The 27,467-nt window shown below is 46.1% G+C and overlaps 3 protein-coding genes across 3 annotated transcripts; 2 read left to right on the top strand and 1 right to left on the bottom strand.

Annotated features, from left to right (window-relative positions):
- The first annotated feature begins 1,407 nt into the window (after window positions 1-1,407).
- On the top strand, window positions 1,408-2,786 carry LOC123054186 (uncharacterized). Its single transcript, XM_044477898.1, has 3 exons — window positions 1,408-1,662; window positions 1,873-2,015; window positions 2,467-2,786. Exons 1-3 carry the CDS (start codon window positions 1,549-1,551, stop codon window positions 2,618-2,620), a joined length of 411 nt encoding a protein of 136 aa, XP_044333833.1. The 5' UTR covers window positions 1,408-1,548; the 3' UTR covers window positions 2,621-2,786.
- Window positions 2,787-2,892: 106 nt separating this feature from the next.
- On the bottom strand, window positions 2,893-5,016 carry LOC123049750 (uncharacterized). Its single transcript, XM_044472632.1, has 2 exons — window positions 3,706-5,016; window positions 2,893-3,287 (listed from the first exon to the last, which is right to left on the bottom strand). Exon 1 carries the CDS (start codon window positions 4,930-4,932, stop codon window positions 3,730-3,732), a length of 1,203 nt encoding a protein of 400 aa, XP_044328567.1. The 5' UTR covers window positions 4,933-5,016; the 3' UTR covers window positions 2,893-3,287; window positions 3,706-3,729.
- A 3,017-nt stretch (window positions 5,017-8,033) lies between these two features.
- Window positions 8,034-11,448, top strand: LOC123049749 (mechanosensitive ion channel protein 5-like). Its single transcript, XM_044472631.1, has 5 exons — window positions 8,034-10,063; window positions 10,148-10,271; window positions 10,373-10,666; window positions 10,833-11,035; window positions 11,163-11,448. The coding sequence occupies exons 1-5, from the start codon at window positions 8,361-8,363 to the stop codon at window positions 11,446-11,448; spliced, it is 2,610 nt and encodes an 869-aa protein (XP_044328566.1). The 5' UTR covers window positions 8,034-8,360.
- Window positions 11,449-27,467: the final 16,019 nt, after the last annotated feature.

Here is a 27,467-nt window from a genome sequence, read left to right as displayed (position 1 = left end):
TTTTCTTTTTTTTTTCATCGATTTTCTTTTGTTTTCTCTCGGATTTTGACTGTTTTTTATATACATTTTTGGTATATATGTAATACTTTTAACATTTTTCAAATACAAGACAAACGTTTAATGAATACATGGTCAACATTTTTTTACAAATTTAATATTTTAAAATGCTTGATTATTTTTTTAAATAGTAGATTAATATTTTTTGAATACGTGGTAGCTTTTTTTATATAGAAATATTTTTTTTCAAATTCTTGATTATTATTTAAATACAAGTTTAACATTTTTTGAATACATGTTCTACATTTTTTCTATATACATTTAATATTATTGAAATGCTTGATTAACATTTTCAAATACCAGATTGACATTTTTTAATACATGGTCAACATTTTTTCTATACACATTTGACATTTCTTTTCTAATGCTTGATTAGCAGTTTTTAAATACAAGTTTAACAATATTTGAATACATGGTCAACATTTTTTCGACACAGATTTAATATTTTTCAAATGCTTGATTAATTTTTTTAAAATACTTTTTTAACATTTTTTGAAATGCTTGATTAACAATTTTTAAATACATGTTCAACTTTTTTCACAAACATTGTATTTTTGTATACATTTTACGTATACATGAGAAACATTTTTTATATACACATTTCACATTTTTAAAATATTTTGTGTAAAGTGTTTTTTGTAATATATTTATTTACATTATTTGGAAGTTAAACGAAAGTAAAAAATAAACAAGAACAAAAAAGTGAAAAAAACTAGAATAGCGAGGCTGTGGCCTCCCGCGTTCCTGGGCCGGCCCATCTCATGCCCGCCAGAAGCGAGGTATAGCCGCACCCCCACAAAACTCCCCTTCCCTAAAAAAACTGACGAACTCCTGCAAGTCTTGCTTTCACCAAAGAGAGAGACACCAGTTATTGTGAAGCTCAGCTAAAAAAAGTGCATTTCCCTTTAAAAAAAGCTAAAAAAAATCATGTGAAGCTTAGTCAGCACTCAGCAAAAGCAAGAAGGGGCATGTGATGTGGTTACTTGCAGTCAAAGTTAAGGAATCACCTTGTGTGACGCCACTTGTGTATCAAGATTACCAGCTCCATTTAACCAATTACAAATGACGGTGATCATCTTGCTTGTTGGCACAGACCCCGAGACCCGGTCTTATTCTTTGCCACAAGCCTCACAAAGTAGCTTTATCCTCCCAACTTTGGCCACATTAGTTTACAAGGCATTGACCCAACTAACGACACATAAAAAAGCACAAGCTGCGAAACCCATGGGCGGCCGGCGATCGATGGTTGAGAAGAGTAGACGCAACGGGACCCAACAGCCCAGCTCCCAACCTATCATTCTCACATCCACTGTAGCTCATATGACTTCTGACTTGAGACTAGGTTTGCCCCAGTGGGTGACGCAGGACCCCGCACCCGAAGTGCGTATATATGAGGTGACCCCGCGCGTCCCTGTTGCACCTCAGTCGTCTCAACACTCCACCCAGGAAGAAGAATAGGAGGGACGCTACCAAATCGGCGATCCAGGGAAGATGGCGTTCAGCATCACCAGGAAAGAGATCGAGGGGTTCTGGAGGAGGAAGGAGGAGGAGCGCCGCCTCGCCGCCGAGAAGGAGGCCGCCAGAGCCAAGGCCAAGACTCTCAAGGTCAGACCCCTGCTGCTGATCAACTGTAATTTCTTTCTCCATTATCTGTTCAAGGTCGGATCCTGCCGCTGATCTCCTTGTCAGCTGAAGAAGACTACAAAAGCTCTGCTATCTCATTTCCTCTGTTACGATCATGAAACTTCTGGCCTTGATTTTGAAAGAGACTTTAATTAACACGCTTTTGGAGTGACTGATTTTTTTGGAAAGCAGATGGAGGATTATATGCTCTTCGAGCAAATGATAAGGGAGATTCTGGAGGAGGGGAACGAGGGAGACAAGGGCATCACCAAGAACCGAATGACGGTGACACCTTCCAGCAGGGTCGCCGAGCTACGGATTGGGATCAAGCACTGGTAACGTCTTCTCACAAGAGAACTTTCCTGTAGCAATTCTAGCACCGAGAGTGCGTCCTTTTTCTCTTCTGAAAAGTACTTGCAGCCATTTTTTTTCTGAAACTGTATACTGGTATAGCCAGTGCGATGTGGAAAACAATCCGTGTCCCACCCCATCCAATCCTTTCCCGTAGTTGGATGCCCTGTCACAACTCACAATGCCGTACCAGCACAATAACGTATGGCCAAGAAGCATACGACACAGGTGGTGGAAAATAAAAGGCATTACGGTCCATACTCATGCTACAAGCATAGTACACGCTAGCAAAAATTTATTTCTGGTGGAATCTATCTTCTTACACATGCTTAGCGTCCACGGAGAAGCTTCTTAGTGCCGTATTAAATTTAATTAGGCGGTAGTACATGTGGATTATGATATGACAGACCCACCATCTTCTCCAACTGGGTGCAGGTGGAAGAAAAGCACCTATGCTTATCTGAATGAGCCGGCAGTGACGGCATCGATGGATGACAAGGGAAGAAGCGGACGCGCCGTCACCTATATTCCGCAAGACAGATGCCTCAAAGTCCGCTCGTCAATTCCTGCTTCATTTGTCATCTTTTAGGTACTCTGTATTTTCATGACAAAACAAGCTGAGGCATATCTATATGTATGTATGCATCAGCTGTTGTGACAAGGACGGAATAATTTATGCTGTGTATAAGTTTGTCTGAATGCTGTACTTGTATCAAATTAAGTGGAAGACCGTGTTGCTTGGTGCATTGCGTCAATTTTTATCTTACTTTTTGGCCTGGTGATTGGTGTGTGGTTTAACCACAACAAAAGTAAAAAGTATTGCATGTGCTGACAGTCACTTGGCTGCTTCTTCAACTGCCATCACCCGAAAATTCAAAACTGCAATCGTCCTGGGTGCAAAAGATAAAATTAAATATCCAACAATGCCCCGAGCAACAAGGTTTCCACTTAATTTGGTAAGTGGAGTGGCGGTGCGCTAGACCATGGATGACGGTAGCACCGGGCGCATGAGTTTTGGTGTACTAGTAGCAAGGTGCCCGTGCTACGCTAGGGAAGCATGAAAATGAGAAGGGGCATGATCTACTTAGGATAGATATGATGTCCAGCCAGACCGGAAGAACATTAGATTGTTTAGAATCTAGCAAGTGATAAAGGCATGCATTGCTCAATCTCAACCTCCCCGGACTTACGGAAATGCTGCCTTAATTTATTCCCAAGCCGACTTGATTGCTCAGCACCTTAAGTCCAACCTGACACTGCATCCAATGAAACAGAGTAAGTTCTTGGAGATTGAAGAAACAGAACAAACAAAGAAGAAACTAATTTGAATAGGATCGTCTGAGCAGCCAGATAGTTTATGTATAATATATTCATATTTTCACATACTTGCACACAGTATATCATCTAAACAAGACACAAACAAGCAAAAAGTCTGAAATGCATAGTATAGCCATATAAAAAGATACAGTTAAATACTCAGTGCTCCTAACCAATCAATGCATATTACTCTTAGTAGGTGTTCCAAAAGAAATGGTGAACGGCCTACATTATGAAATCAATTAGTCAGTATCAGGTATCACGTACTCCCTCCGTTCCAAAATAGATGACTCAATTTTGTACAAAGTTAGATTAAAGTCGGGTCATCTATTTTGGAACGGAGGGAGTAATAATTACCTGCAGGATTGCTGGAGTATACTACTAGTTGGAGATACTACAAGTGCAGTAGTTCCCATCTATGCGCGGCATTCCGGCAGGAAGATGGCCAGAGTAAGCTATATTTTGCACCTTGCGATTCCTCGTATCAACAGCAAGAACCCACGACTTGGGATGCATATATTTCTGCCTGGCCGTCAGGTAAACAACATCACCATCACCGTCATCCATGCTAATAGCTGGGTCAGAAACAAAAAGGTTCTGCAGGCCTATCGGCAGCTTCACGGAGTGGTCACCGAGGATGATGTCGGAGCCTCGAAGCGTGGTCACCTTGTCCCAAGCAGCATAAGAATTACGCTCGCCCTTGTCGCTCTTGTTGATCCAAGTGGTGATCGTCCAGTTCTCTGTTCGGCCAATAGGCCACCCGGTTTCTCCATCACAAGTGCCCGGGAGATCAACGATCTCAGAATCCACCTCAACGAGCCTGATGCATCCACCAAGCAAAGCGATACCACGGTAATGCCTTGCAGGTCCTAGGGTCAGTGGCAGTGGCAGTGGAACACCGCTGAGCGCATGATGCTCTGACAGCATGTCGCAGAAAACTATGCCGCGCCAGAGGTCAACCCAGGCAATGGTGCCTCCAAGAGTGATCAAGGTGGATGTATGGTGTTGGGATAAGATCTGCTTAGTGCTGACGGGGGCATCAACCGGAAAGTTCGCCTGTGGCGACGCAACAATCAGATCTTTTCTGCTCCAAATCTGGGTCTCGGAGTCGAACAGGTGGAGTACGTGATCGTAGGCGGAGGATATGCTCGGTACCAGCGATGCGATGGTGTAGTGCTTGTCCCCTCGGGGGAAGATGCCGAACGGATCGTCCCTGTCGACGGAACATGGAGGATGCGGCAGTAGCTTGAGAGACGGCTCGTTGGGGTCAGCCCGGTAGACGAAGAAGTCGCACAGCCGTGCTGGGGGGAAGCGGAGCTCGGGCCCGGTGTATGCGTGGAAGAGGATGAGGCTGTCCACCATGGAGAGCACGCAGGGCGTATCTCCGAAAGGGCCATTCTTGCGGTACAGGTACAGATTGGAGGGGTGCGGCGGGTGATTGGGGAGGAGGGAAGCGCGCAGTATCTCGTTGTTCCTCCCGCGGCCCTCGGCGGCGGCGCTCTTGCGACTACGGCGGGCGTAGGCATGGATGTGGAGGAGGACCCAGAAGGGGCGGCGGAACTCATCGGGAGGGTCCATGGGCATGGTGGTGGCGGCGGTAACGGCGTGCGTGGGAGCTTTCTCTTGGATCTGAGTAAATTGCTCACAACAACAATATTTGTGCCTGCGCTTTGCTACATGGCAACTCATCGTTTTTTGTCAATCACACTAGCCCAATGATGTCCAATGATGTTAGACTTAGAGCATTACCTCCCCCCCCCCCCCCCCAGCCCCTCAGGACGTCTTTCTTAGCGCCGGTGGTGAAAAATTGGCCTAGTCGCGCCCTTAGATCGTTGTTTATCGCCGGTTTGGGCCGAAATAACAACCGGCGAACCCAGGTTGAACCCGGCGCACCGGGGGGCGCCAGCTGAAGCGAAAATGCGCGTGTGCCCGCGCTGTCAGCGACAAACAGGCTTCCCCTCTTCTCCCACACCGCTCCCGCCATTCGACGAGCGCAAGTCGGTCGACCCCGACTTCGCCAACATCCACATGGATCGCGGCGAGAAGGCCATGACGAACCATTGGGCGACCAGCCAGGCGGCCTGCAACAAGTGGCATGGGATCCTAGAGGAGGTCGCGGCTCGCCCGGAAAGCGGCGCCAACGTCGAGGGTCAGGTATGGCCAGTCGCCGGCTCAGTTCTTTCGCCGTGTACTTCGCCGACAGTTGTTCTTAGGCTGTGCAGATGGTTCGGATGTTCAACATGTTTCGCAAGGACAACAACGACCAAGAGTTCAAGTCCCTTCACGTGTTCTCCAGGATCGAGTCGTGCGAGAAGTGGAGGGAGTGTCTTTACCGGCAAATCTCTTTACTCGTTCCGTAATGCATTATCCCGTAACTAACTCATTAGTCACATTGCTTGCAAGGCTTATAGTGATGTGCATTACCGAGAGGGCCCAGAGATACCTCTCTGATACACAGAGTGACAAATCCTAATCTCGATCTATGCCAACTCAACAAACACCATCGGAGACACCTGTAGAGCATCTTTATAATCACCAAAGTTACGTTGTGACGTTTGATAGCACACAAAGTGTTTCTCCGGTATTCGGGAGTTGCATAATCTCATAGTCAGAGGAATATGTATAAGTCATGAAGAAAGCAATAACAATAAAACTAAACGATCATTATGCTAAGGTAACGGATGGGTCTTGTCCATCACATCATTCTCTAATGATGTGATCCCGTTGATCAAATGACAACATATGTCTATGGTCAGGAAACTTAACCATCTTTGATTAACGAGCTAGTCTAGTAGAGGCACACTAGGGACATTCTGTTTGTCTATGTATTCACACATGTACTAAGTTTCCGGTTAGTACAATTCTAGCATGAATAATAAACATTTATCATGATATAAGGAAATATAAATAACAACTTTATTATTGCCTCTAGGGCATATTTCCTTCACATGGTTCCCACGTCGCCCGAGCATGTTGCTGTCGTCTTGTCCACCGCTTTCAACTCGCACTCACCTGAGCTAGCGGTTGAGGGCGACACGCCAATTTTAAGGAGCTAAAAGAGGATTTGAGAGAATGTCTAGATGGGTTTAAGTTCTCGAACTATAGATATGTTTAGGGTTATAAAGGTTTTTGAAGGAAGTGCTAGAATGCTCTCAAATTGGCAGGTTTTAGGGTATTTGTTTTTATATGAGTAGTATTTTACGGATTCTTTTACCTGCACAGAAACCACGAAAAAGAAAAAGAAACACAATGGACACCATCTCCTGGGCTTGGGAGAAGGATGACACGTTCTCGGCGCGTTCGGCTTATGTTGCTAAGTTTTCTGGGGAAGGGATGTTGCACCAATGGTAGAATTCACGTGGAAGTTGGGAGCACCTCTGAAGTGTAGGTTCTTCCCCATCAGGATGTCTGCCCGTTTTGTGCACAAGGTGAGGAAACCATCAACCACCTCCTCCTGATCTATGGTTTCTCTCGGGAGACTTGGCAATCGTTTGCCGGGCCTTGGGGAGGCCGAAGTGGGCACATGACAGTCTAAGTGTGTGGTGCACAGCAGGGAGGGAAAATGAACTTCATACTAAGGACATGAGAGCTATCATAATCCGCACATTGTGGGTGCTCGGGAAGCATTGCAATGTCATTGATTTTGATGGGTCGACGCAAGGTAATCATCGACACAATCGAGAAGGAAAGTAGAAGTTGGAGCAAGCTAGGTTGATCTTATTCGAGGCGACTTGGAGGGGTTTGGAGCAGTCTTGCTAGATGGGCGACTGAGCCGGGTTAGATCTAGTGAACTAGATGGTGGTGTAGCCCTCGGCCTCCGAAGCATACGTGGGACGAGTTTCTGCCTCATACAGCTTAGGCCGAAGACTGGGGACGTTGAGGAGATGGGGCACCGATCGATCGACAGTTCTTCTTTCACTTCCATCTCTTCATGCTTGTTTTCTTACTTTTCTTATCACTGCTGTAGTGAACCGCATCTCCAAGCACCGGTGTCCTCCGCAAGAGCAAGAGAAGAGAAAGGACACGACCTCTAAGCGAGTGCGAGGCCAGATCTACGAAACCAGTTTGATGCATCCAACGGGTTTGCTTAGAACTTGTAACTTGTAACACTTTGTGGTGGAGGGCTCTTGCCCACTCTTTTCTTTAATACTACATATGTTCTGGTTTATTTGTCCTCTTAGTATTTTATGCCACATTTTGATCATGGATTTAATTAACAAAACGTTAATGCATGTCATAAAAATAGTGTCATTGAAAACTATGTTCAAATACGGATCCAACGATATAGTTTTTTATGACGTGCATTAACATTTTGTCAGTTAAATCTATGATAAAATTTTGACACACAATACAAAGGACCAATATGTCAGGACGGAGATAGTATATGATACGCACGAGTGCACGTATTCGAGAGAAAAAAAACATCAAACGGCATGGAACGGTGCAAGTGCAACACAACCAAATGCAAGCAAGGAGGCCGGTCTAGCAGAGAGCCTGCGGCGCCCAAAATTACCAGCTCCTAGTCCACCACACTTCACCGACCACTGCCCACCACCCCCGCCAACTTAATTCGCTCGCCGTCCGTTGCGGAGACCATTTCCCTTCCCTTCAGCAACCACGCCTCCGGCGCCCCCAAATATATCCACTGCCGACGAGGCTCCCGGGCCGCGTAGCCACACGTTCAGAATTCTCCACCTGCCCCGGCCGACGACGACGCTCACGCCGCTGCTTTTAGCTCGGTCGTCCCCCGGTCGCCTGACCGATCGACATTTTTTTCGCCGCAGGCCGGCCGGTGCATGCATGCACGCACGCCTGCATGGTGCGCGCGGCCGTGTCGCGCCGTGAGGCTAGTGTTGCATGAGGATGCGCGCGCGTGCCAGGAGACGGCCTGAGCATCCGGCGCAGCCGCTGTCTCCTCCGGTGCCGGCGCCGCGCGCTCCACGCGCGAGTCTCGCCGTTGGTGATCAGCGAACCAACCCGTCTAGGAGTTGCTGGTTACCCCCGGCCGCGCAATGGATCATCAGCAGAAGGCCAGCGCCCAGTCGGCCGGGTCCAACAAGTCGTCACAGTCGGGCTCGTTCGACTTCGAGCAGGACCAGAACCGCGACACCGACCGCCGGGAGGTCGTCGTCAAGATCGACGCCGACCCCTCGACCTCGCACGCGGCGGGCGGGTCGGGGTCTGGATCGGGCGAGACGTTCAGCTTCAAGAACAGCCAGCAGCAGTCGCCCGCGTCGCCGGCGCTGGGCGTCGGAGCGGAATGCAGCGACGACCCCGCGGGCCGCCTCATCGGCAACTTCCTACGGAGGCAAGCGGCGGCCGGCGGCGAGCTGTTGCTCGATCCCGACCTGGAAATAGAGGAGAATCAGGAGAATCACGAGACGTGGAGGCCGCCGCGCCCGCCCACGTCCGTCACCAATTCCCGGGAGCTCCGCGTCTCGTTCCAAGATCCCCACAAGCGTCTCGGCCAATCGCCGTCGTCGGCCTCCTCCTCGGACGCCACCGCCGACAACAATCGAAACCAGGATGCGAACGCAAGGGTGGACACCGCCGAGGTGGTACGTTGCACGTCGACATCGGCTGGGAACGACCTGTTGTCGCGCAGCAGGACGCGCTCCCGGCTGATGGACCCCCCGCCGCCGTCCACTGTCCTCCCCGGTGCCGACGGGGAGCGCAACGACCGCAAGTCGTTCGTCATGAAGGGGCCGCCCAAATCCGGGCATTACCGGTCGGGTCTCATCGGCAAGTCGGGTCTGATCGGCAAGTCAGGCGGCGCGGCCGACGACGAGGACGACGACCCGTTCATCGACGAGGGCGTGACCGCCGCCGACTTCAAGCGCGAGAGGACGGACTGCCTCCTCATCCTGGAATGGACCGGCCTGGTGATCATCGTGGCCACGCTGGTGTGCAGTTTCAAGATACGAAGCCTGCAAGGGAAAGAGTTCTCGGGGCTCCCGCTCTGGAAGTGGGAGGTCCTGGTGTTCGTGCTCATCTGCGGCCGCCTCGTCTCCGGCTGGGTCCTCCGCATCACCGTCTTCTTCGTGGAGCGCAACTTCATGCTCCGCAAGAAGGTGCTCTACTTCGTGTACGGCGTGCGCCGCGCCGTGCGCACCGTGCTCTGGCTCGGCGCCGCGCTCATCTCCTGGCACCTGCTCTTCGACAACGGCGACCGGCTGGAGACGCAGACGCTGGTGCTGCACTACGTGACCAAGGTGCTGCTGTGCCTCCTGGTGGCCACCGTGATCCGGCTGGTGAAGACGCTGCTGGTCAAGGTGCTGGCCTCCTCCTTCCACGTCTCCACCTACTTCGACAGGATCCAGGACGCGCTCTTCAACCAGTACGTCATCGAGACGCTCTCTGGCCCGCCGCTGGTGGACGACGTGCAGCGGCTGCAGAGCGCGGGGGCGACCACGCCGAGGGAGTCCGCCGCTGCGGTGCCCAAGAGCGGGCGCCTAAGCAAGCAGCTGCAGAAGCAGAAGTCGGACGACGGGATCTCGATCGACCAGCTCCAAAAGATGAACCAGAAGAACGTCTCCGCGTGGAGCATGAAGAGGCTGATGAGGATCATTCGGTACGGAGCGCTGACGACCATGGACGACCAGATCAAGCATGCGTCCGACCTGGGGGACGAGATGGCGACGCAGATACACAGCGAGCACGAGGCCAAGGTTGCTGCCAAGAAGATTTTCCATAATGTCGCCAAACCTGGATCCAAGTAAGTAGGTAGCCCCGAACTTTGGTGTTGAAACGCCATGTCGAAATGCTGGTCTAGTTCTTGATGGTGAACGATGATACACAGGCACATGTACTTGTCAGATTTGATGCGGTTCATGAGGGAGGAGGAGGCTCTGAAAGCCATGGATCTCTTCGAAGGAGCCAAGGAGAACAACAGGGTCAGCAAGCGAGCGCTCAAGAACTGGGTGGTACGTGATGCTCTCGTCTCGACATGGCCACCTTGCAATCTCAGTAGATCTCCAGCAATCCGTTACCAACATACGTGTGGCGTGGGCTCTGCCGACTGCAGGTGAACGCGTTCAGGGAGCGCAAGGCCCTGGCCCTGACGCTGAACGACACCAAGACGGCGGTGAACAAGCTCCACCAGATGGCCAACGTGCTGGTGGCGCTCATCGTGCTCGCGCTGTGGCTCCTCATCCTGGGGATCGCCACCACGCGCCTCTTCGTCCTCCTCAGCTCGCAGCTCGTCCTCGCGGTCTTCATGTTCGGCAACACCCTCAAGACCGTCTTCGAGGCCATCGTCTTCCTGTTCATCGTGCACCCTTTCGACGTCGGCGATCGCTGCGAGGTCGACGGCATGCAGGTCAAAGATTCTCCCTGCGCTGCTGCTTTACTGATTTTTCTTTTTTCGAAAAGGGGTTATCCCCCGGCCTCTGCATCAGAACGATGCATACGGTCATACACTTTACTGAATTGACAAACGAGATTCTTCAGGATAGCTGATCGACGTGGATGAATGGATCTTTCAGGTGGTCGTCGAGGAGATGAACATCCTGACGACGATCTTCCTCCGACACGACAACCTCAAGATCTACTATCCCAACAGCCAGCTCGCCATCTTGCCCATTATGAACTACTACCGGAGTCCTGACATGGGAGACGCGGTTGACTTCTCTGTTAACGTCGCTACGCCGGCGGAGAAGCTGGCCCTCATGAAGGAAAGGCTGATGCAGTACGTGCCATTGCACTTGCCTCACTCCTTTTCTGCACTGTTTGAGCAATTGGCTAATTACGCCACTTATATTTTGGTTCTACTTCAACTTTGTTGAGTTTCCCTTTAACTTTGTTTCGAATTTCAGTTATCTCGACAACAAGAGAGAACATTGGTACCCTGGCTCCATGATCGTGCTCCGCGACATTGATGATACAAACCGACTCAAGATAACCATATGGTGCCGCCACACCATCAACTTCCAGGACATAGGGATGAGATTCGAGAGGAGGGAGCTGATTCTCCAGGAGATGATGAAGATTCTGAGAGATCTCGACATCGAATACCGGATGTTGCAACTCGACATCAATGTTCGGAACGCCCCCCCTATCCATTCTAATAGGATGCCAACAACATGGAACACAAATTTTTGAAATTTGTTACCATGTGTCACCAATTTGATTAGTGAGGTTGTGAACTTAAGATTTCAGATTGCTAGGTCCTCTAGTTTTGTAGAAGGTGTAAAATGTAAAGTATTTTGATCGACAACTTGCTGACGAGAACATGATGTGTTATTGAGTAACAGCACATGAGGTAGGTTTTACGCTTAGCTTTTGAGCGATGGGGGAAGGGGAGGGGAAGGCAAGATGACCATTGTTGTTGTTGTTGTTGTTGTTGTTGGAGTTAAGTGCAATATCGGGGGGATGAAAAGGCCATTCCCATTTAGTCTTTAGGGGATTTAAAATGGGGGCTCTTGTTGGAGATGCTCCAACTAAAAGAAGCCGCGGATAATTACTTCTTAATTTTCGTAACCTCTAGTTCGTATGAAAAGCACATTGCCTTCGTTCCGTCCATGAACGCTGCCGCCACCATGACCTAATGTGCACGTCCCATTGGCATGCTCGCCGCACCCACTATCTACACCCTCTTTCTCTATGTATGTTGCTGCATTCCTACCCGTACGTGTTGGCTTGTTGTTATGTGTTACATTGTAATCCAGAGGGTTGGATCCATGAATTATAAGAGCGGGGAGGGGCCAGTGGCACATAACAGGTATTTCACAAAAGCAATTTCATGAAGGCCAGCATTGCAATATAACATGCAATTTGTTTTTTTTTTCTTCAAAAAGGAATGTGTTGTCTTTGACTTCACCATGATTATCCCACGGAAATATACAGAAACAAGTGACTATTTTCTATAGAAAAAATGGAGGTAGTAGTATAACTCAACTTGCATGATTTGTTAATTAGGGAGAAAAAAACAATGAAATTTGATTCGGGCATTGAATGATATGTTAATTCCTCAATCCATCTTGATATTCCGGTGTCTAGCTCACTATCTAGCTATCGACTTGATTATAGTGGTAGCACCGCGATTAACATTAATGGGGAAGTGGGCCCCTAGCTTAGGTCTTGTCATGGGGTGAGGCGGGGGATCCCATTTCCCCCTTAGAGTATCTCCAGCCGTTCGGCCCCCCAGGACGTCGAAAAAGTGCCGTTTGGGGCCGAACCGGCGCTTACTTTCGGCGTGGGGGCAATTGCGTTCCTAGTTGTCGCCCCAACTCGGCGCAAACTCGGCGATTTGATTAGAATTCGGCACAAACTCGGCGATTTTTCATTCAAATTTGTACAAAAGAACAGAAAACAAACAAACTACGCCTAGCCCTACTACGCCGCGGCCGCCGCCCGCCTTCTACATGTCGAGGAGCCTGTAGAACTGGGTGTAGTCGCCGCCGGGGTACCGCTCAGCCATTGCTCGTCGGCGGGGGAAGATGGGGTATAGGTGCTTCTGTGGTGAGACGAGGCGAGAGAGAAGGCGAGTTGTGGCGACTGTGGCGTTCACCAGCGGGGAGGTCGGCTTTTATAGCCGAAGCGGGGCGGTGAGAATCTGCATGCCAGGTGACGGAGTGGGCGGGACGCGCATCGCGGCGCCTTCACTGCGTCGCCCGTGAGGCATCAATGGAGGCTGACCGGCGCTGCAGCGCGACAGCCTTGGCATTGATTCCCGCTGGAACCGAGGCGATGAGGACGACGAAGCGGCTTGTCACTGACTCAGCGGGCCCATTCCCGTTTGCGCCAAAATCGGTTTCCTCGGCGCCCCCAGACGTCCCCTAGCGCGCCGGGTTCGGCCTGGGTCCGCTGGCACCAGTTTCGGCCCAAACCGATGAAAAATGGGCTCCTGGGGACACGACTAGGCTGTTTTTTGGGCGCCGGCGCTAAAAAATGGCCTGGGGGCCTGTTGGGGGCGCGACTGGAGATGCTCTTACTCTTTACCCTTGCGGTCAACGCCCTTGCGGCTATCCTGGATAAGGCTCGGATGGTCGGCCGCATCTCAGGTAGTTGGGTATATTATTTCGGGATGTTGTGTCACGCACCTCCAATATACGGATGATACCATCATCATGATGGAGGGGTCACAGTTGGACATCGTCACACTCAAGTTCCTCTACCACTGCTTTGAGTCCATATCCAACCTTAGGATTCACTTCGATAAGACTGAGGTTGTGGTTCTGGGATATTCAGAGGATGATCGGCAGCGAATTGTGGAGAATCTTAACTGTAGGTTGTCCTCCTCCCTCGTTGCCTACTTGGGGATGCCCCTCTCTGACTCGAGGATCCTTGTCCGGGATTTTGACCTGCATACAGGACGGGTCTCATCTCTATACAAACCGTGGTGCGAGAGGTTCACTTTGAAAAGGAGTAAATTGGTGCTTATCGACTTCTGTCTCTTTAGCCTCAACATTTATATCATGGGGTTGCATATTCTGCTGGAAGGGATACATATTTAGCTCCTTTGACAAGGACCTTTCGTGGTTCTTTTGGTAGGCGGCGTACGGACGACAGAAGTACCACATTGTTCCCAAGGACATTTGGGAGCGAGGACACCATAGCTTAGACCACCCTTTGGGTGGTCCCCCTGACAATGCTTCTAGACTATTTGGATGCTATATCTTGGCGCTTTACCCCTTCGGGGCTCTTTTACATTGGGTCAACATATCATGCATTATGTCGGGCGCCGATCCTGGCATGGACCACACCTGTGTGAAAAGTTCCCTTTCCCTTGTAGATCTAAGATATTTGTGGGGCAGCTCTTGCGTGGTCGCCTCCCATCAGGGACGGAGGTGATTAGGCGGCATGGGCCTGGCGATGGCTTGTGCCCTCTTTGCTGTGTCCTGGAGAATAAGATCCACATCTTCTTTACCTGCCCCGCTGCCAATTTTCTTTGGTAGTTTTTCCGTGTGACTCTGGGGTCAGCATGGAAGGCTCTAGACCTGGCCGAGTTCCTCCAAACTCGTCCCAACTAGACTGGTAGGAAGAGACACACCTCTTTTATCTAGTGTCACGATGATAACATGGACCCTTTGGACGACACGTAGCAAGATGGTTATTGAGTGGGTCTTCTTGCGGTGGGCCACTTACTCTATTCAAATTCTTTGCCTTTTTGTAGCATTGGCACCTGCTCTCTAGGCAGCACGATCGAGATCAGCTTGGCAGCACGCTGGACGTGCTGACTACAGCAGGATGCTACCTTGCGCTGCCTCTAGGCCTCTAATCTGCAGGCCCTTGTTGGCCTTATTTTTTCTTTTATCTTGGGCATGTATGCGTTGTTGACACGACATGATTATTTTTACTTTCCTTGCGCTTGAACTTATTGTATGGATTTGATGACTGATTTATTTATGAAGCGACGAGAAAGTTTGTTTCACAAAATCTACCTATCGGCTGATACAAAAACAACCTTCGTCGCAAAATTTTGGTAATTTAATTTATGCTTAACCAGTTACAGTTTTTTTCTCAAGAGTGAGAATTGGTAGTTGATTTTTGCAGATAGCAAGTATTCCTCCGTCCCAAAATATAAGATCATATTTTACACTATCATAGTTCAAGAAATGATCGTATATTTCTGGATCGAGGGAGTACTAGGAAAAACAGCTAGCTCTAGCTTAGCAAAAGTGCGGAATAAAATACAGAACTGACAAACATAGCACACACAAGAAAGCACATCTTGAGGAACGAGATGCTCTGACGTAGTACAAATGAGCTACTGCAGAAGGACGTCGTTGCACGTCGTCCGTTCCTTGTGCATCCGACGTCAACAGCTCAAACCCGTGGAAACACAGGGTAGGAGTCCACCGGGAGCTCCTAACCGGCGCTCTCAGCGCCGGTTCGGCTTACTGGTGCCTGAAGGCGACGCGACTAGGCCGGCCCAACAAAATTTTGATCGACAAAGCTAGCTCGTGGGTACGTGAAAAAAAACACCGCAAAAGAGTGGTTCCCGACGAGGATCGAACTCGCACTATGGCAGTGGCGTACGAGCTTCTCTAACCACCTGCCCCACTGCTTTGCTACTGAAATATTGCAGAGTGAACACCTTAAAGAACATTCGTAGGCGCGTAATTTATTGCACACATGTCATTTACTGCAGCGTTATTATTTTTGAATTATTTGTAAGCATTTTGAAAAAATATCATGAATTACAAAACGCACATTGGTTTTAGAAAAAAAACAAATTTTGAAAAAAGTTCAGCAATTTGAGAAAAGTTAATCCATTTTGAAAAATAGTTCACAAATCTTGAGAAAAAAGTTCACGGATTTCAAAAAAAGTTCATCTAATTTTGGAAAAAGGTTCATTGATTTTGGAAAAAAGTTAATCCATTTGAAAATTAGTTCACAAATCTTGAGAAAAAAGTTCACAGATTTAAAAAAAGTTCATCAAATTTTGCAAAAGAGGTTCATCGATTTTGGAAAAAGTTATTCCATTTTGAAAAAAAGTTCAGAAATCTTGAGAAAAAAGTTCACAGATTTCAAAAATAGTTCATCAAATTTTAAAAAAAGGTTCATCGATTTTGGAAAAAGTTCACCGATTTTTAAAAAGAAATCATCAATTTGTAAAATAAGTTCATCCAAATTGAAAATAACTTCATTAAATCTAAAAAAAGTTCATCGAAATTCAAAAAAAGTTCATTAATTTTGGAAAAGAGTTCATCGAATTTGAAAAAAGTTCACCGATTTTGGAAAACAGTTCATCAAATTTGGAAAAGAGTTCATGAAATTTGGAAAAAGTTCACCGAATTCGAAAGAAGTGCATCGAACTTTAAAAAAAGTTCATCCAATTTGAAAAAAGTTCATCACTTTGGAAAAAAAGTTCATCCAATTCAAAAAAATGTTCATCAAATTTGTAAACAAAGTTCTTTGATTTTTAAAAAAGTTCATCGATGTTGGAAAAGTTCATCAATTTGTAATATAGTTCATTGAAATGAACAAAAGAAGTAAAAAAACATCAAACAAAACCCTTCTGAATAAAGAAGAGAAACGAAAAAATAGACATGGAAGAAAAGAGTGGAGAATAGTTTTTGAACACATGAGCTAGTAGTGGTGGGGTGGTTGGTGTATGGTGCGAACGAAGAGGAGGTCGCGGGTTCGATTTCCGACGCGTTTGTGTTTTTGTGCTTTACAACAAAAAAAGAAGGGACGATGGGCCGGCCTGTAACGACCCGACCTCAGACGGTCAAGTCTCTGTGCTTAAGTGTCATTCCTGGATCGGTATGCTGACACACACAATACTCGAGGATTTATAACAGAGGTAAATCACATGTATAAATAACGTAAATACGATTACCTCAATCCAAATAGCGGAAGTAACAACAAGGTTGTGGATTTCCATCAACACCGACGGCAAAGTTGAGTGTAGAAATCGTAACCCTAACGTATCACTTACTCGTCGTAAGATTCCTGCAACATGAGACGTTGCAGCCACAAAGGGTCAGTACATTGAATGTACTGGCAAATTCACACTATAGGAAAATGATGAATAATAACTATCACTACATGCACATATGGCTGGTGGAGGCTCTATGGTTACAATGTTTTGCGAAAAGCCAATTTTTCCCTACTGCAAAGGAATATATTTTATTCAACTACAAAGTTTGTTGAAAACATTGAGAAGGTTCCTCCAACTCAATCCCAATTAAAAGTTAACATCCCAACAAATTAATTAAGTAAAGTGATGAGATCAACATGATAATTCAAGAACCAGATACTCAAGATGTCCATAACCGGAGACACGGCTAATCATGATTAGTTTGTACACTCTGCAGATGTTTGCGCACTTTTCTTCACAAGACTCGATCTCCTCCGTTAGATTTCTCGCACTACATGGTGTTTGAGAAACGGATGACCGAGACACAGTCTTTCAGAAGCATTAACTCTAACCCCGGGTAGACAATACCAACCTACATCCCCTACATCTGCTAGCCTACCACTGGAAGAGGTCATGCAACTTACTCAACTATGCTAGAGCCCATAATAGCTTGTGGCTGCACACGGAAGTTTCCAGCATGAATAATCTTATGATCCCTTTGAGCCTGGGTGGCATTCCATAGGGTGATCACACGGGTCCTCCGGGATCCCCTTGGGCAAGCACTGGGTTCTCCAGTTGCCTGGGCAAACCACTGCGTGCTCCAGGGTGCCCTTACCATTCCACTTAGATGTGTATTAAATTAGCCACCTTAAGTTAAACATTAAATAATAACTCTCACATCTGTCATGAATTCTCTCAAACCAATCCACGTCTACTAGCATAGCATAGCAGTATGAGCATAACGTAAAATTAATTCCCAAGGTTTGAAATGCAGGACAATAGGTTCTACCTCATCAACTACTTCCCAATACCCACATGTTATCAAATCCTAACCATGCAATGTTTGAGGGTTGAAACTAATGCATAAAAACTGGGTATGAAAGGGATATGATCAAAGTGTGAACTTGCCTTGTACGATTGATGAAGATGATTCGCACTCATAACTCCTGATAGTTCTACTCGTCACACTCCGTTCAATCTATCGTAAGCAAGCAATAGTAACCACATATAAGTAATCACTCAAAAGATTGGAAAGGACGAAGAAGACAATTCGGAAAGCATCAAAAACCAAGCAAATAACTCTTGCAACATGAAACAATTTCTAAAAGTACCAAAATTATGTGAATTTAGCCTTATCAGAATGTTTAGGTCAAGAGCTTCCATTAGCAAAAAGAATCAACTCAATCGGAGTTATAAAACTTAAGTTATGATCAAACTAAATTCAAATACAAATCTGTTTGAATTCAAATTTAAAAATTCTACAAACATGTTTGAGTTGGACTACTGGATAGAGGGGATCATAACGAAGAAGTGGGCGTTGGTTTCGTTGGATTCGGAAAAACGAGTGAAAAGTAGTGATCGTTTGAAGTTCAGGGGCTAAACTATGAATATAACAACTACAACTAGGTCCTTGGCAGAAAAATAAAAATAAAAAGAAAAATCTATCGAGCGAACGCTCACTACAGAGACCTAATGAACGAAAGCGTTCACTAACAGATCTAACCTAGCGAACATCCACTAAATAACCTAACAAAAAAATGAACGGTTCAAAACGAAAAACCCCACCGGAAGAAAAAAAACTGGATGGGACCGGGGTTTATACCGGTTCAGCAGCGGTTCGGCGCCGGCGGGGAAATTCCGGCGGCGGCGTCGACGGTTGGCGGCGGCGGCGGCTACGCGGGGCGACGCGGTGCGAGGCGGAGTGCGGCGGCGAGCAGCAGGCGGCGGAGCGGCAAGGCGGCGGCGACGAGGCGTGGCTGCGGCAGATCTCGCCGGCGGCGGCGGTTGCGGCGAGTCGAGGAGCGGCGTCGGCGGCGAAAACGGGATCCAGGGGTCCCGGGCGCGCTATATAAAGGCGGAGGGAGGCTTGGAGGAGGGGGCGAGGTTGAGGCGGTGGAGGAGACCGAGGCGGAGACGGCGGCGCCGGCGGAGTCGGGCGGCAGCAGGTCTCCCTGCTAGAGGTCGGGGACGACCGGGGTGGGCCGGGCCGCGGCCTGGCTCGGGCGCGCGCGCGAGGCGCTGCTGGGCCGCTGGGTGGCCTGGCGCGGTCAGCGTCTTTTTTTAACACAACGAATAAAATAAAATAAAGCAAAATAAAATAAAATATAACCTACGCATATAATATATCAAAATTTTCAGAAAAAGATTTTCTACAACGTGGACATTTTCCTAGTGTCAAATAAAATCCACAAAAATTAAAATAAAGCAAAGAGTGCTACTGTTGCAATAAAACCTCATAAAAATAATTTTAAGAATGCCAAAATAAATTCAAATTTATTTCTCTCCAATTTTCTAATGTAGGGAATCATTTTACCCTATTTTCCATATATTTTATTTTTGGAGAAAAATAATTTGTAAAACCCAAATAACTCTAAATTGAAAAATAATTTCAAAGGGACTTGAAATTTGACTCTTTGAAAACTTCCAACTCATATTTCATATAATTTGAAGAAGTCATTTTATCTTCTCTTATGAAAATCATTGAGTTGCTTGAAGTTTCTGAATTTGAAATATTTCCAAGTGAAATTCAAATATTTTCAGAACCCTTTTTTCATTTTATTTAAATGGAAGAAGTCATATCATCTTCTCTCTAGGGTTTTATGGTGAAAAGAATTTGAATTCACGGAGATCATAAAGGCAAAAATGAAAGTTTGGGAAAGTCCTTTTATTCCCTCTCATTTAACTTTCAATAGTTTCGAATTTCACTCAATTTCACACAATCAATCAAACAATCAATCAAATCTATTTATCTAATATAACATTCCAAAATTTAGAATTTTGGGATATTACAAACCTACCAAATAACCTAGCGAACATCCACTAAATAACCTAACAAAAATATGAACGGTTCAAAACGAAAAACCCCACCGGAAGAAAAAAACTGGATGGGACCGGGGTTTATACCAGTTCAGCAGCGGTTTGGCGCCGGCGGGGAAATTCCGGCGGCGGCGTCGACGGTTGGCGGTGGCGGCGGGCTCCGGCGACTGTGGGACAAGGCGCGGGCGGCGGCGGCTACCCGGGGCGACGCGGTGCGAGGCGGAGTGCGGCGGCGAGCAGCAGGCGGCGGAGCGGCAAGGCGGCGGCGACGAGGCGTGGCTGCGGTAGATCTCGCCGGCGGCGGTGAGTCGAGGAGCGACGTCGGCGGCGAAAACGGGATCCAGGGGTCCCGGGCGCGCTATATAAAGGCGGAGGGAGGCTTGGAGGAGGGGGCGAGGTTGAGGCGGTGGAGGAGACCGAGGCGGAGACGGGGCGCCGGCGGAGTCGGGCGGCAGCAGGTCTCCCTGCTAGAGGTCGGGGACGACCGGGGTGGGCCGGGCCACAGCCTGGCTCGGGCGCGCGCGCGAGGCGCTGCAGGGCCGCTGGGTGGCCTGGCGCGGTCAGCGTCTTTTTTTAACACAACGAATAAAATAAAATAAAGCGAAATAAAATAAAATATAACCTACGCATATAATATATCAAAATTTTCAGAAAAAGATTTTCTACAACGTGGACATTTTCCTGGTGTCAAATAAAATCCACAAAAATTAAAATAAAGCAAAGAGTGCTACTTTTGCAATAAAACCTCATAAAAATAATTTTAAGAATGCCAAAATAAATTCAAATTTATTTCTCTCCAATTTTCTAATGTAGGGAATCATTTTACCCTATTTTCCATATATTTTATTTTTGGAGAAAAATAATTTGTAAAACCCAAATAACTCTAAATTGAAAAATAATTTCAAAGGGACTTGAAATTTGACTCTTTGAAAACTTCCAACTCATATTTCATATAATTTGAAGAAGTCATTTTATCTTCTCTCATGAAAATCATTGAGTTGCTTGAAGTTTCTGAATTTGAAATATTTCCAAGTGAAATTCAAATATTTTCAGAACCCTTTTTTCATTTTATTTAAATGGAAGAAGTCATATCATCTTCTCTCTAGGGTTTTATGGTGAAAAGAATTTGAATTCACGGAGATCATAAAGGCAAAAATGAAAGTTTGGGAAAGTCCTTTTATTCCCTCTCATTTAACTTTCAATAGTTTCGAATTTCACTCAATTTCACATAATCAATCAAACAATCAATCAAATCTATTTATCTAATATAACATTCCAAAATTTAGAATTTTGGGATATTACAAACCTATCACCCTTAAAATGAATCTCGTCCTCGAGATTCGGAGAGGCTAGAAAGAAAATAGGTTAGGTTTGGGGGTCTTCTCAAAATCCATTGATCATCACAAGGGGTCTGGGGTGCTACCAGCCTTAGAAGCTTGGTTATGGTACCATCAATACTCATATACTCCATCCTTATTGTTGACGGTGTCGGTCTTCTCAAATTCTCGGGAAATTCCTTCTCTGGGCTCTTCCGGTAGTGGCATAACTTTTTTCCTCAATTATTGTGCCCTTGGTAAGGTTTCTTCTGAGACTGGAACTTCTTAGCTGACGGGTCTGGCGCCAATACTAAACAACTATCAATATCTCATGGTGGTCATCAATTTATGGTTTCTCCTGCAGGAAATGGGTCTGGCTTGAACCTCACCGTATATCCTACGATTGGCAGTAGCTGCCTTATACAAGGAAAAAAATTTGTCATACCATTCTAAGGTTCAAACAAGGTTTTGATCGTCGTCTCTCTACTATAGGTAAGTCACTCAGATTTACCATCTCACATAGCAAGGTGAATAATAAGAGTAAGTCGGTATGGTGATCAATCCATCCCGCACCCAAACCATTACCTTGTACATGGTTTAGCGAATCTCGCATTCTAACACTCGGTCATCCTCACAAGCATTGCAGAATTTCTCTTGTCGACAAACCAAGTTCGGATAAATCCATTTATTCTGCAAGCCAAACAAATATCTATCGTTCCTTCACAACTCTCAGGTTTGCGTAAACTCCTATAAGATCGTCTATTGATAAAGGCATATCCTCTTCCAGGGTTTTTCCTTCAGCAAGAGTGTGCTTGCTTCTTGGCAGGTCCTGGGGCCTGTGGGTTATGGGCCATCTCATCACTTGCAAACCTTGAACTCATCATCGGGGGCAACTGATCATTACTCCAACATCCAGCTTCCTAGCATTCTTAAATCCATCCAATGGTACTGTCTCTGTTCCTTCTATTGGTACCAAACTAAGACGTGATTACTCAGACTCATCACGGAGTTACTATTGCTCCTTATTACCAACATCATACCTCCTTTATATCCAATAGTACTTCATCCCTTCATATTCTTGGGGTATCCCATGTATCGAGACAAAACTCATACTTATTTTTGTCCCAAGTCCACTCCGTGGAATATCCTTTTCCAGGGGTCAAGGGTCTTTCACAGGGTACTACCACCCTTAAAATGAACAAATCTTCCATAGACCATATTTCTCATATCCTCGAAAAATGGTCAAAATCTTCCTTCATACAATCACTGCTCATAAAATCCAAATCTTTACCAACGATGCTAACTTTATTGATTCTCCAATTATTACAATCTCCTTCATTTCCTTTACATGCCTCAACTCAACACCTCAATATAAAGGAAATGTTCTCACTACTACCGCTATACTTCTCACAGACACAACTAATTATCACAAGTCTCCTTCTCCTTGGGACAATCTCTAGCAAAGTGCCCTGCTTTATTACAATGAAAACATATCACTTCTGACAAGTCTCAAGGTTTCCTTTTTGGGCAACTGCTGAAGTAGTGCCCTGACTCCTTGCACCTAAAACAGGTGATATAACTCAGGTCCTTCCTGGAATCCAATCTACTTCTCTTCCTGGACTTTTCCGTTCCAATCAGGGCTTCTATTTCCTATGGGTCATACTCTACTTCGTCTGTCGGGAATTCTACTAGATCCCCATTCAGACAATTTTGGGAGATGTGTCCTTCTTCTCCACATGAATAGCAAGACTTGGTGCAGGGTTTAATTGGGTTTCCTTCGGGTGTGTCCTCCACCTCTTCCTTCATCACAGGTTCTCCTAAAATTCCCATGAGGGCTCCTTTCATTGCTTCCTTCTTCTGCTGTATGGTTCGTTGTACTATGGGGTAAATGTGACACTGAGCAGGGTAGTGGGTAGTCCCTTCATATAAGAAACAAGTAATATGCCTAGTTGGGATTCTTCAGCTGGGTGACTTCCTTCACAATTAGGGCATTCATCCTTGTGTTCTTTATGGTTGTGTCCTATTTCTCCACAGAGCTTGCATGCACAAGGCTTCTTCATAACATTTCCATAAGGCTTCAATTTCTGGGACACAAACCGAGACTTTGGCAAAGTCAACATAAATTCTTTCCAAGTGGTTACTCCTTGCCATCCATTGATGGTTTGGTACATCCTCCACCAAGTAGCAGCACCTCTTTCAAAGCACTGAAGAGCATGCTGAGCCATATCCTTTCCGACTATAGGGTTATTCTCCATATGATTTTCATGTTTTGAATCCATTGGTCCGTCTCCAATTGACTCATCGGTCCAGAAAATATAAGCTCATCTCCATTCATCCTCTATTGGGTCCATGGGTTTGGGGTGGGATAAGAGAGATAGAGAGGGATACACACAATGCAAACAACAGTTTTGAAAAGACAGATTTTATCGTGGCTGTCGAAAAAACAACAAAAAATGACAGCTCACAATCGTCGCATCTAACATAGGTATAGAATAGGGGTTTGGTCTTCTAAAGGTCAATAAATCTTCAAAGTCGCCAAACTCTTCAAGTCTTGTTCATGTCTCCGATGGCTTCTTCCGATCATGTTAATCCTTCTCAAGTTCTTCTGCCAGGCCATTTCTGTTGACGCGAAGTCTCTCGTGACATCCTTTAGTATTCTGGAGTTGCGTTCCAAACTTCTGGGTTTCAACATCCTTGGCATGAACCATGGTCCTACTTTCCTTCAGTTCCTGACGAATCTCCGGTATTTCGAGGTTTTGCTACTCCATCTTGGCTACTTCAGCTTCTGGGTACTAAGTACTTCACGAAATCACTCCTTGTCAAATACGGCTTCCTGAAGGTTCATCTTAACTTCCTGGTGTAATACTCTAGATCCTGGCGATACACCAGCTAAGGTTAAAACTGCATCCTTTCCTGATAGATGCTCCATCAGCCTTCTACCATCCAATCCTTCCGAAGAAATGCATGCTTATCTCAGCATGGTGACAATAGCATAAGCGGGCGATAACATCATGGATAGCCGTGTTTCTGCCCTTGTCATTACCATGAGCTATCATTCCATAGTTGACATCTCCTGCCTTAGGGTTTCTTGACAAAAACCTTGAGTTTTATGCTCCATGTTCCGGTCTTTCTCCGATACACCTTGATCTCAGGTATTGACAGCTTCCATAGTCTGCCAAGTTCCATAAGGGTAGCTTTTCCTAGGTCATACCAATCCAGAAATTCTTCAGAGCCTTCACATTCTCCTAGTCTCCGGAGTCTCCAACCGTTGTAGTTCCCATTATCATACTGTACGTTAAAATCATCTTCATTCCGAGGTGGTCTTAGTTATCCGATATCTTGTACTTCTTGGAGTGGACTCATCAGTCGAATCTTCGAGTTGTCAAAAGGAAAAAGGGGTATGGTATCACTAAAACGGAATATTTGAATAAGCTCAGAAGAGAAGAGAGGTAAAGAATCTTTTGAAAATGAAATTGTAGAGAAAATCTTTCCTATGGGTTGCCAGTTTCTAGGGGTCACGTCCTACAGTCAACATGTGCTCTGATACCATCTTGTAATGACCCGACCTCAGACGGTCAAGTCTCTGTGGTTAAGTGTCATCCCTGGATCGGTATGCTGACACACACAGTACTCGAGGATTTATAACAGTGGTAAATCACATGTATAAATAACGTAAATACGATTACCTCAATCCAAATAGCGGAAGTAACAACAAGGTTGTGGATTCCCATCAACACCAACGGCAATGTTGAGTGTAGAAATCGTAACCCTAATGTATCACTTACTCGTCGTAAGATTCCTGCAACATGAGACGTTGCAGCCACAAAGGGTCAGTACATTGAATGTACTGGCAAATTCACACTATAGGAAAATGATGAATAATAACTATCACTACATGCACATATGGCTGGTGGAGGCTCTATGGTTACAATGTTTTGCGAAAAGCCAAATTTTCCCTACTGCAAAGGAATATATTTTATTCAACTACAAAGTTTGTTGAAAACATTGAGAAGGTTCCTCCAACTCAATCCCAATTAAAAGTTAACATCCCAACAAATTAATTAAGTAAAGTGATGAGATCAACATGATAATTCAAGAACCAGATACTCAAGATGTCCATAACCGGGGACACGGCTAATCATGATTAGTTTGTACACTCTGCAGAGGTTTGCGCACTTTTCCCCACAAGACTCGATCTCCTCCGTTGGATTTCTCGCACTACATGGTGCTTGAGAAACGGATGACCGAGAAAAAGTCTTTCAGAAGCATTAATTCTAACCCCGGGTAGACAGTACCAACCTACATCCCCTACATCTGCTAGCCTACCACTGAAAGAGGTCATGCAACTTACTCAACTATGCTAGAGCCCATAATAGCTTGTGGCTGCACACGGAAGTTTCCAGCATGAATATTCTTATGATCCCTTTGAGCCTGGGTGGCATTCCATAGGGTGATCACACGGGTCCTCCGGGATCCCCTTGGGCAAGCACTGGGTTCTCCAGGTGCCCGGGCAAACCACTGCGTGCTCTAGGGTGCCCCTACCATTCCGCCCGGATGTGTATTAAAGTAGCCACCTTAAGTTAACCATTAAATAATAACTCTCACATCTGTCATGAATTCTCTCAAACCAATCCATGTCTACGAGCATAGCATAGCAGTATGAGCATAATGTAAAAGTAATTCCCAAGGTTTGAAATGCAAGACAATAGGTTCTACCTCATCAACTACTTCCCAATACCCACATGTTATCAAATCCTAACCATGCAATGTTTGAGGGTTTAAACTAATGCATAAAAACTGGGTATGAAAGGGATATGATCAAAGTGTGAACTTGCCTTGTACGATTGATGAAGATGATTCGCACTCATAACTCCTGATAGTTCTACTCGTCACACTCCGTTCAATCTATCGTAAGCAAGCAATAGTAACCACACATAAGTAATCACTCAAAAGATTGGAAAGGACGAAGAAGACAATTCGGAAAGCATCAAAAACCAAGCAAATAACTCTTGCAACATAAAACAATTTCTAAAAGTACCAAAATTATGTGAATTTAGCCTTATCAGAATGTTTAGGTCAAGAGCTTCAATTAGCAAAAAGAATCAACTCAATCGGAGTTATAAAACTTAAGTTATGATCAAACTAAATTCAAATACAAATCTGTTTGAATTCAAATTTTAAAACTTCTACAAACATGTTTGAGTTGGACTACTGGATAGAGGGGATCATAAAGAAGAAGTGGGCGTTGGTTTCGTTGGATTCGGAAAAACGAGTGAAAAGTAGTGATCGTTTGAAGTTCAGGGGCTAAACTGTGAATAAAACAACTACAACTAGGTCCCTGGTAGAAAAATAAAAATAAAAAGGAAAAACTATCGAGCGAACGCTTGCTACAGGGACCTAATGAACAAAAGTGTTCACTAATAGATCTAACCTAGTGAACATCCACTAAATAACCTAACAAAAAAACTAACGGTTCTAAACGAAAAACCGCACCGGAAGAAAAAAACCGGATGGGACCGGGGTTTATACCGGTTCAGCAGCGGTTCAGCGCCGGCAGGGAAATTCTGGTGGCGGCGACGGTTGGCGGTGGCGGCGGGCTCCGGCGACGGTGGGACAAGGCGCGAGCGGCGGCGGTGGCTACGCGGGGCGACACGGTGCGGGGGCGGAGTGCGGCGGCGAGCAGCATGCGGCGGAGCGGCAAGGCGGCGGCGACGAGGCGTGGCTGCGGCAGATCTCGCCGGCGGCGGCGGTTGCGGCGAGTCGAGGAGCGGCGGCGGTTGCGGCGAGTCGAGGAGCGGCGGCGGCGGCGAAAACGGGATCCAGGGGTCCTGGGCGCGCTATATAAAGGCGGAGGGAGGCTTGGAGGAGGGGGCGAGGTCGAGGCGGTGGAGGAGACCGGGCCGGAGACGGCGGCGCCGACGGAGTCGGGCGGCAGTAGGTCTCCCTGCTGGAGGTCGGGGACGACTGGGGTGGGCCGGGCCGTGGCCTGGCTCGGGCGCGCGCTAGGCGCTGCTGGGCCGCTGGGTGGCCTGGCGCGGTCAGCATCTATTTTTTAACACAATGAAAAAATAAAATAAAGCGAAATAAAATAAAATAGAACTTACGCATATAATATATCAAAATTTTCAGAAAAAGATTTTCTACAACGTGGACATTTTCCTGGTGTCAAATAAAATCCACAAAAATTGAAATAGAGCAAAGAGTGCTACTGTTGCAATAAAACCTCATAAAAATAATTTTAAGAATACCAAAATAAATTCAAATTTATTTCTCTCCAATTTTCTAATGTAGGGAATCATTTTACCCTATTTTCCATATATTTTATTTTTGGAGAAAAATAATTTGAATAAAATCCAAATAACTCTAAATTTAAAAATAATTTCAAAGGGACTTGAAATTTGACTCTTTGAAAACTTCCAACTCATATTTCATATAATTTGAAGAAGTCATTTTATCTTCTC

Source organism: Triticum aestivum, chromosome 2D (genome assembly GCF_018294505.1).
Source record: "Triticum aestivum cultivar Chinese Spring chromosome 2D, IWGSC CS RefSeq v2.1, whole genome shotgun sequence".
Classification (NCBI taxonomy): Eukaryota; Viridiplantae; Streptophyta; class Magnoliopsida; order Poales; family Poaceae; genus Triticum; species Triticum aestivum.
Note: the sequence above shows the minus strand (reverse complement) of the source record. Positions and strands in the feature narration are given on the sequence as shown.

Excerpts from the sequence above, each read along its gene's own strand:
- LOC123054186 (XM_044477898.1), top strand. The coding sequence starts at position 1,549 with ATGGCGTTCAGCATCACCAGGAAAGAGATCGAGGGGTTCTGGAGGAGG. Across the intron at positions 1,663-1,872 it reads CCAAGGCCAAGACTCTCAAG|ATGGAGGATTATATGCTCTT; the intron begins GTCAGACCCCTG and ends TTTGGAAAGCAG. Across the intron at positions 2,016-2,466 it reads CGGATTGGGATCAAGCACTG|GTGGAAGAAAAGCACCTATG; the intron begins GTAACGTCTTCT and ends AACTGGGTGCAG.
- LOC123049749 (XM_044472631.1), top strand. The coding sequence starts at position 8,361 with ATGGATCATCAGCAGAAGGCCAGCGCCCAGTCGGCCGGGTCCAACAAG. Across the intron at positions 10,272-10,372 it reads GAGCGCTCAAGAACTGGGTG|GTGAACGCGTTCAGGGAGCG; the intron begins GTACGTGATGCT and ends TGCCGACTGCAG. Across the intron at positions 10,667-10,832 it reads GCGAGGTCGACGGCATGCAG|GTGGTCGTCGAGGAGATGAA; the intron begins GTCAAAGATTCT and ends TGGATCTTTCAG.
- LOC123049750 (XM_044472632.1), bottom strand. The coding sequence starts at position 4,932 with ATGCCCATGGACCCTCCCGATGAGTTCCGCCGCCCCTTCTGGGTCCTC.